Source organism: Cervus canadensis, chromosome 11 (assembly GCF_019320065.1).
Source record: "Cervus canadensis isolate Bull #8, Minnesota chromosome 11, ASM1932006v1, whole genome shotgun sequence".
Lineage (NCBI taxonomy): Eukaryota > Metazoa > Chordata > Mammalia > Artiodactyla > Cervidae > Cervus > Cervus canadensis.
In genome coordinates, this window is record NC_057396.1 from 26,562,526 (window position 1) to 26,572,034 (window position 9,509).

At 49.2% G+C, this 9,509-nt stretch overlaps 1 protein-coding gene across 2 annotated transcripts; it reads left to right on the forward strand.

The window, feature by feature from the left end:
* The first annotated feature begins 316 nt into the window (after positions 1–316).
* On the forward strand, positions 317–3,251 carry UPK2 (uroplakin 2). 2 transcript variants are annotated; one of them, XM_043482418.1, is made up of 5 exons: positions 317–346; positions 1,613–1,747; positions 1,933–2,071; positions 2,301–2,371; positions 2,752–3,251. In XM_043482418.1, exons 1-5 carry the CDS (start codon positions 325–327, stop codon positions 2,886–2,888), a joined length of 504 nt encoding a protein of 167 aa, XP_043338353.1. In that variant the 5' UTR covers positions 317–324; the 3' UTR covers positions 2,889–3,251. The 2 variants fall into 2 exon arrangements, with proteins under 2 accessions (XP_043338353.1, XP_043338352.1); XM_043482417.1 differs by lacking the exon at positions 317–346 and adding an exon at positions 1,021–1,138.
* Positions 3,252–9,509: the final 6,258 nt, after the last annotated feature.

Consider the following 9,509-nt stretch of genomic DNA (forward strand, 5'->3'; position numbering starts at 1 on the left):
GCGGAGGTCTACGACCTGTCCTGACAAAGTATTCCACGTTCCACAAGTGGCTCTGACTGAGTCTCAGTTTCCACACCCACGAAAGGAGCCAATAACATCCACCACCCGGGCTGGCGGTGAGGGTGAGTGTAGAGCAAGCAAAGCGCCTGCTGGGGCCCAGGAGAGGTGCTTTCTCCTCCTCCTGTCTTCTCTGCCCACAGCTCCTTCACGGCTCTCTAACGGAGCACAGGGGTGGGAGGGCCTTTGGAGAAGTGTCTCTCTTTCATTTTCTCCCCGTCTCTCTCTCTCTCTCTCTCTCTCCTTTATTTTCAAACAGTTCAGCAAATGTTGTTGACCAAGGCTGACGGTATGTATCCCCCACCCCCACTGGGCAGGTCAATGCCCACCTCTCCGATCTCTGGAAGTCCTCCGTGGCATCCTTGGCCCACTCTCCAGAGGAATGGGAAGCCCTGTGTGCTTCCTGGCATCCATACCCCTCTGCCTCTCCCAGAATTCAGTGCCTGGGCCTCAGTGATTGCCAAGAATTGGGGCCCTGGGCTCTGATGCCCCGACCCTGTCCTGCCGGTTTCTCTGTTTCTCTCCCGTTCCTGCCCAGCCAAGGCCCTTTCAGGAGCCCCTCAGGGTGACTCCCCTCTCCCCACACACCAGGGCAAACTCAGTACTTGCCACCCTCCTGGGAAGACCCCCACCACATGGGGGGGTGGTCCTCTACAGGCTGGGCTCCAGATGCTCGTGCAGGCGGGAACACTCGTGCTCTTACACGTGGGTGTCCCAGAAGGATTTTCCAGCCCCACCTCAGTTCCCCTGCCCCTCTGCGGTGACTAAGCCACTGAGATCCAGCCAGGCCCTCCCCCTCCTGGCCTGAGGGCCAGCTCCCCATCCTGAAAAACCTGTCTGGGGGCCTCCCCTGAGGCTGTTGGTGCCCAAGGGACAGGTTGGGCAGGATTCCCCTCGAGCCCCTCCCACCCCCCCAGGACAAAACCAGACAGCCCCCGGGGCAGGGCCTCAGTTGCCTTAGGCAGTCACAGACCGCCAGCACCCACCCCAGCTCCCAGCCCAGCGATGGCATCTCCGCGGCCTGTGTGGACCTTGTCTTGGATTCTGATTCTGCTGGCTGTCCTGGCCCCCGGGGCTGCAGGTCTCTGCCATCTCTGGCCGGGGTGGGGAGGGGTTTGGAAGGCTGTTTCTGGAGAGGAGGCACTGTGCCTTCCAGGGCTGTCAAAGAGGGGCTGGTCTGGCCAGTTGGGGCTGGGGAACTGGTGATGGCGGTGACCAGGCATCAGTCGCTGGGCCCAGGGCACACGCCTGTCCCCTTCCGGACCCAGGAGGCAGGCAGGAGTGGGGAAGAGACCAAGGCTTTGGACTGGGGTGGGGTTGGGAGCTGCCCTCTTCTAGCACCCCTGCATCTGGAGGCTTGCAGGAGTACCCAGCTTCTGCAGCCCAAGCCTGCCACCTGGTGGTCCTATGGGCAAAGACTCGTGTTCTGCAAACAGACCACGGAGTGGAAGGGACTCTTCATCCTTAGAGAGGACCCCCAGGGGTGGAGCGGGATGGCCGATCTGTTGGCGAGAAAGGGATTGATCCTCCCCTGAACTCCTTTCCGGCCCCCTAGCTGACTTCAACATCTCAAGCCTCTCTGGTCTGCTGTCCCCAGTGATGACGGAAAGTCTGCTCGTTGCCTTGCCCCCGTGTCACCTCACAGGGGGCAATGCCACCCTGACTGTCCGGCGAGCCAATGACAGCAAAGGTCTGCTTCCCGCTCCCAGGCACCCCCTAGTCCCCAGAGATCCCTTCCCAGGATACCCGGGCATCCCTCCTCCCACTCTCCCTTCCTGTTGACCCCCTTCTCCCACCATTCATACTCTAAATACTGCCCTCCTCCTTGGGGCCTTTTGAAGCTTGACCCTACCTTTCACCACCAATTCCCCCCAGTGGTGAGATCTAGCTTCGTGGTGCCTCCGTGCCGCGGACGCAGGGAGCTGGTGAGCGTGGTGGACAGCGGGTCTGGCTTCACGGTCACCCGGCTCACTGCATACCAGGTGACAAACCTGGCGCCAGGAACCAAATACTAGTAAGTACCAGAGCCGGGCCTGGGGCACGGGTGGGAAGGGCTACAGGAAGAGGAGCTGGGTCCTGACTTTGGTGGGATGTGGTGAGTATGGGGGAGAGAGCAGGGGCACAGCTAACAGAACAGGCCTCTCCTGGGCATAGCTGTCGAGAGGGAGGCCTGGACTCCCTCATACTCTAAGTCCTGGACACTGACCAAGGATTCTCTCCTCTCCCGAACCTCACCACAAAAGCGTTTCCTACCTCGTGACAAAGGGGGCATCCACCGAGACCAGCAGAGAAATCCCAATGTCCACACTTCCTCGTGAGTAACGTCTCAGGGCCCCAGAGCCTTCCCTGGCCCCTCTCACCCCAAACCCCACCTGCCCCTTCCTATCCTCCCTTAGCTTCTCTGCCTTCCTCTATCCTCACACTGAGCCCCTGGCATTTTAAGTGGCCGCTGACACATTTCCCCGCACCGCTAAACTTTGTGAGTAGTGACTGTGTCCGATTAATTTCTGAATCCTCAGTGCCTCACCTAGGAGACGCTTCATAAATGTTTATCTGATGATTTGTTGGTTGGTTGGATGAAGACATGGATGAGGGGATGGCTGGCTGGATGAATGGATGAAAGGCCGGCTGGGAGCCTTGGGCAGGGTGGGGGCCCTTCCTGCCTAGAACTGCCTGCCTCCTCTCTTCTGACAGGAAGGAAGGCAGAATCCGTTGGGCTGGCAATGGCCCGGACAGGGGGCATGGTGGTCATCACGGTGCTGCTCTCGGTCGCCATGTTTCTGCTGGTTCTGGGCTTGATCATCGCCCTAGCACTGGGCGCCCGAAAGTGAGGAGGACAGCACCAGGCAGCAGGCAGCAAGTCCAAGGCACTGTCTGTGTTCTCAGCCCGGGGCGCTGCGTCTGCTCCTGCCTCCGCTGCTGAGAAGATGGCCTGCTCCCAGGCCAAGGCACCAGGCCTGGGCTCCCTCAGAGCCGTTATCTCCCCTCCCTTCTCCACTACAGCCCTTTCCTCCCTCCGTCCCCTTCTCATCCCCTAGGTGTCCCCTTGGCCCAACACTCCCTATTACTGCCCTCACCCCACTCCTGTCAGAATTGGTTTTTCTCCCATTTCACCTCTTTAACCGCTCTACCCCTGAAAGACAGGAATTTTTCCCTCCCTCAGTGAGTTTAGTCCCTACAATAAAGCCTGAGGCCACGTTTCTGTGTGTGTTCTCTTCAATGGGCTCCACTTTGGGCTTCCCTGGTGGCTCAGCTGGTAAAGAATCCACCTGCAATGCCAGAGACCTGGGTTCGATCCCTGGGTTGGGAAGATCCCCTGGAGAAGGGAACAGTTTCCTACTCCAGTATCCTGGCCTGGAGAATTCCATGGACTGTATAGTCTATGGTATCTCAAAGAATCGGACATGACTGAGTGACTTTTACTTCACTTTCACTTTGGGCAAATGTACAGAACCTATGTCCAGGCCGCGGCTGCTCTCAGTCTTCTCTCTGCCCTGAAACCCCAAAGTTACTTTTCCCAGGAAGCATGAAGTTGCGATGAGATAAAAATCCAAGAGTCAGAGTTCTCAGACCCACACCTGGACAATAGGTTTTGCACCATCCAAGGGCCCTGGGGTGGGAGTGAAGCCAAGGCTGGGATCCAGAGGCCTGAGGGCCTTTGTGGTAGCCGGGAGAGCAAGGGGAAGTGCTGCAGAAAGAGAGGCTCTGAACAAAAAAACAACCCAGAGGGCCAGGACTTCCCTGGTGGTCCAGTGGTTAAGAATCCGCCTTCCAATGCAGGGGGTGCTGGTTAAATCCCTGCGGGGGGGACTCAGATCCCACAACTAGAGAAGTCCAAGCACCCTAGACCCTGTGCTCTGCAACTAGAGAAAGCCCTGGCTTTCTTCATCATGATGAATAACCAGCACAGCGAAGGGAAAAAGCCAGAAGGCTACCAGAGTGAGGCCCAAGGACAGGGTTCTGCGGATAGGGCAAGGAGGGGGGGAAGAGGGGTTACAGTTCCAGGGGAAGTGAAGAACAGGCTAAAGGGCACAAGGAGAAGAGAGAAGTGGAACACCCTGCCAGAGGGAGCAAAAGTGGTACTGAGAGTAACCGAGGGGACAGTGGGAGTGGTCACCTCATTCACTTGTGTTCTCCCCAATAAATAATTCCTTCTAAGGATCAGTGATCTTTGCCTTGCTCTTAGGGTAAAGACCAAAATTTTGTGGTGCCTTTCAAGGCCAGCCCTGTCTGTCCCCTAACTACCTCTCAGCTCTCACTATATTCCTTCTAATGTCCTGCATTCCCTCTTGCCTTGAGGCCTTTGCACAGACTCTTCTTTAAGCCTGTGTGCGTGCTAAGTTGCTTCAGTCATGTCTGACTCTTTGCAACCCCATGGACTGTAGCCCACCAGGCTCCTCTGTCCATGGCATTGTCCAGGCAAGCATACTGGAGTGGGTTGCCATTTCCTACTCCAGGGGGTCTTCCCAATCCGGGGAAGACTTGGGTCTCCCACATTGCAGGCAAATTCTTTACCATCTGAGCCACCAAGGAAGCCCCTTCCTGAGCCCTATACTACTTTTAAGACCACCCACCCCCACCCCCAATTCCATTCTATTTGCATAGTTAACCCAGCTTCTCCAGGGAAGCCTTCTCTGACCTCTACCCCACCCCCACCACTAGGTTGGGTTCTCCCATTCTGTCTTTCATAGCATTACTATTGTTTATTACTATGTTAATGTGATTATTCAGTGGTCTTCCCTCCAGACTTTAAGTTCCCTGAGAGTTGTCTCTTTGCTCCTAAGGGCCTACAGTACCTTTGTGGTGCCTGGGACATGGTGGATATTCAATATATATTGTAGAAAAAGTGAGCAAATGGATGAATCAACAACCCCCTGAAGAGAAGGTGGGGGGCTAGGAAAAGTGCCAAAAATTCTGCAAAAACAATAATAAATGACACAGAGTTAGAAGATCCTGGAGATGGAGGCAATGGAAGAGAACAACAGTATTTATCAATTCCACAAACACTAACTTAGCGTTTATTATGTGCCAGGTGCTAGAAATAAACTGTGAAAAGACACTCTTCCTCCCTCGTGGAACTTACAGGGAATTTAGGGGAAAAGAGATTCCCCAAAGTGTGAACAGGTAAATACATTTAATAAAAAATTGTAATAAGTGTCATGATAGATGACAGGAGGTGAACACGGGACCCTCCTTAGTTTGGGTGGATCCAACTCCCCTGAGGCCTGAAGTTAGGAAGGAGGGTCAGGGAGAATCCTTCAGGCCCTTCTTCCCATCCTAACTGTACCAGCCAAGGGAGGTATGGTGCCCACTCTTCTTGTATGGTGGGAAGAGCATCAGTTGTTGTTGTTCAGTAGCTAAGTCTTATTAACTCTTTGTGACTCCATGAAGTGCAGCATGCCAGGCTCCTCTGTCTTCCACTATCTCCTGCAGTTTCCTCAAATTCAGGTCCATTGAGTCTATGAGGCTATCCAATCATCTCATCCTCTGCTGCCCCCTTCTCCATTCGACTTCAATCTTTCCCAGTATAATGGTGTTTTCCGAGTTGGCCCTTTGTATCAGGTGACCAATGGTGGTAAAGAACCTGCCTGTCAAGCAGGAGACCCTGGGTTGGGAAGATCCCCTGGAGAAGGAAATGACAACCCACTGCAGTATTCTTGCCTGGGAAATCCCATGGACAGAGGAGCCTGGCAGGCCCCAATCCATGGGGTCCCAAAAGAGTTGAACATGATTTAGCGACTCAGCAACAACAAGAGCATCAGACAGGGAGCCAAACTGTGCCACACATTAGAATCATCCAGGAGACTTTTAAAAATCCCAAACCCAGGCCATATTCTACACCAGAATCAGAATGACTGGGGGTGGGAGTCAGGCATTAGTACTTTTTAAAGATCCCCATGGAATTCCAACATGCAGCAAAGTTTGGAAATAACTGGTATGTACATTATTTACTTATTTATTTTCAGTTTCCCTCCTGCCTGCGCTCTGCTTCTAGAGTTCTGTCAAATGTATGTGGGTAGGGGGATGATATAAACATTTTAAAAATCATGGTAATACAAACATAAAGGGCTTCCCTGGTGGTTCAGATGGTAAAGAAATTCGCCTGCAACTCGAGAGACCTGGGTTCGATCCCTGGGTTGGGAAGATGCCCTGGAGGAGGTCAAGGCAACCCACTCCAGTATTCTTGCCTGGAGAATCCCCATGGACAGAGGAGCCTGGCAGGCTCTAGTCCATGGGGTTGCAGGGAGTCGGACATGACTGAGCGACTAAGCACAGCACAGCACATTCATTCTTTGCTTCCCCGGTGGCTCTGCTGCTGCTGCTGCTAAGTCGCTTCAATCACGTCCAACTCTGTGCGACCCCATAGACGGCAGCCCACCAGGCTCCCCCATCCCTGGGATTCTTTTGGCAAGAACACTGGAGTGGGATGCCATTCCCTTCTCCGCCCTGGTGGCTCAGTGGTAAAGAGTCTGCCTGCCAATGCAGGAGACGCAGGTTTAATCTCTGGGTCAGGAAGATCCCCTGGAGAAGGAAGTGGCAACCCACTCCAGTATTCTTGCCTGGAGAATTTCCATGCACAGAGGAGCCTGTTGCGCTACAGTCAGTCCATGGGGTGGCAAAGAGTCAGACACAACTGAGTGACAAAGCACACAATACAAACTTAAAATTTATGATTTTAACCATCTTTAAAATATATCTATTTGGCTGCCTTGGGTCTTAGTTGTGGCACAGGGGATCTTTTGTGAGTTCTTCACTGAGGTGTGTGCATTTCTCTCTAGTTGCCCCAGGGATGTGGGATCTTAGGTTCCTGACCAGGGATCCAACCCAAGTCCCCTACATTGCAAGGCAGATTCTTACCATGAAAGTCCCTGTTTCCATGTTTTAGATACTGTGAATAGGCAGTCTTGAACATGGATATAAAGATCTATCCAAATCTCTGATTCCAGTTCTTCAGGGTATAAACCAAGAAATGAGACAGCTAGATCATATAGTAATTCTTTTTTTTGAGAGCCTGCACCATTTTACATTCCCACCAGTAATTCACAAGGATTCCAATTGCTCCACATCCTTGTCAACACTTGTTATTTCCTGTATTTTCTTTGTTTATTTTTATAATAGCCATCCCACTGGATATGAAGTAGTATCTCATTGTGGTTTTTATTTGCATTTCTCTACTGTTAATGATATAAAAGCACATCTTTTCATGTGCTTATTGGACATCTGTATTTCTTCTCTGGAGAAATGTCTATTCAAGTCCTTTGCCCGTTTTTAAACAGGGTTGTTTGGATTTTTTGATGACTTGTGGGAGTTCTTTATACATTCTGGGTGTTAACTTCATCAGAGATATGATTTACATGATATTAACATTCTCAAATGATACATTAATTTAAAAGGGGCTATAAAAGGGTAGATGCATTACAATAACTTTTGATATAAAACAAAATGAAACGCAGGAAAAAGATTGGAATACTATACATCAGAATGTAATTAATTATTATCTCTGGTGGATAACAAGAATGATTTTTGTTTTCTTGTCTTTTTCTTTGTGCTTTCTATATTTCCAAGTTTTCTGTATCAGACATGTATTATTTTATAACTAGGGAAATTATCATAAATTTACCGTTATTACTGATACTAAAGGTAGGGTGCCAGTAAATTTTTTAAAAGGAAGTTGTTGTTTTAACCATAGTTAAAACAATATTTATTGAGGGTCTCCTATACACCAGGTACTGCTCTCAAAGCTTCCAGTCTAGTAGGCAAGCAACTGGCAATACAGTACAGGGTGGATGGGCTCTGATGGGAAAACCCAGAATGTACAAAGGAACCAGAGGGGGCTGCCTCACCCTCTGGCCAAATATGAACAAGTTAAGGATAAAACAAATACAGTACTGAATTATAATCCACTCTGTAACATAAGAATCAATCCTTTGAGTCCATATTGATAACAAACAAATATGAGATAAAGAAAAGTTCTTCTTTACAAAAGAATGTGCTGTGCTGTGCTTAGTCCTGTCTGACTCTTTTGTAACCCCATGAACTGTAGCCCGCTCTGGTTCCTCTCTGTCCATGAGATTTCCCAAGCAAGAACACTGGAGTGGGTTGCCATTTCCTTCTCCAGAGGATCTTCCTGATCCAAGGATTGAACCTGTACCTCCTGCATTGGTAGGTGGATTCTTTATCACCTCACCACCTGGGAAGCTCTTGCAAAAGAATGCCAACTAAATAAATGGAGATAGAATGATAGATTTAGAAAAATCAGGGAACTCCCTGGCAGTCCAGCAGTTAGGACTCTGCTTTCACTGTCATGGTCAGGGAACTAACATCCCACAAGATGGGAGGTGCAGTCAAAAAAATAACTAAATAAAATAATCATTTCACACCCATCATAGTAACGATTGATTTAGGCAAGAATCATAAGTGGACACTAGAATTAGTGGGTACAAACTGGATGAGAAATAAGATTTTAGATCACTTTAATATATCTCCCCACAAATCGCTTACTAACTACAAAAGAGAAAAAAAAAAAGGTAACTTCACAGTTGAAAAACATAATGGATACCACTAATAATGAGATAAACTGACATCACGGGTCTCTTAATGTGATGTACTAGTAAGGAAACAGCATCTCTTCTCTGACATTCTTGCCAAAATTACATAATCTAGTTGTGAGGAAATAGGAACCTCAACTAAAAGACATTCTACAGAATAAATGGCCTATACTCTTCAAAATGCCAATGTTATGAAAGATTTAAGTCCGAGAAATTGCTCCAGATTAGAGGCTAAAGAGACATAAAAATTAAATGCCTTGCATGATCCTGAATTGGATTCTAGATAATAAAACAAAGTCATATAAAGCACATTATTAGAGCAATTGGTGAAAGTTGAATAGGATCTGTATTTTAAACACAGTATTGAATCCATAAGGGCTCCCCTGGTAGCTCAGCTGGTAAAGAATCTGCCTGCAATACGGGAGACCTGGGTTTGATCCCTGGGTTGGGAAGATCCCCTGGACAAGGGAATGCTACCCACTCCAGGATTCTGGCCTGGGTCACAGTCAGACACAGCCGCACTCGGCCTCTGCGATGGCCCACACTCTGTCTTTGGAGTGTGTTTCTCTCTGAATCTGAATAAATCTACTTCTTACCTATCAAAACAAAACAAACAAAAAGAGAATTGAACATGATTGAGCCACTTTCACTTTCATTGAATCCTTGTTAAATTTTTTAATTTTCTCATTTCTGGTTATGTAAACCAATATCCTGGTTTTCAGGAAATACACACTTAAGTATTTATGGGTAAAGGGGCATGATGTCAGCAAATTACTCTCGAGTAGTTCAGGAAAAGATAATGTATGTCTTACACAGAGAGAAAAACAAAAATGTGATAAAACGTTAATAATTGGTATAATTGGTTACAGGACTTAGGTATACTGGAATTTTTTTATAGCATTC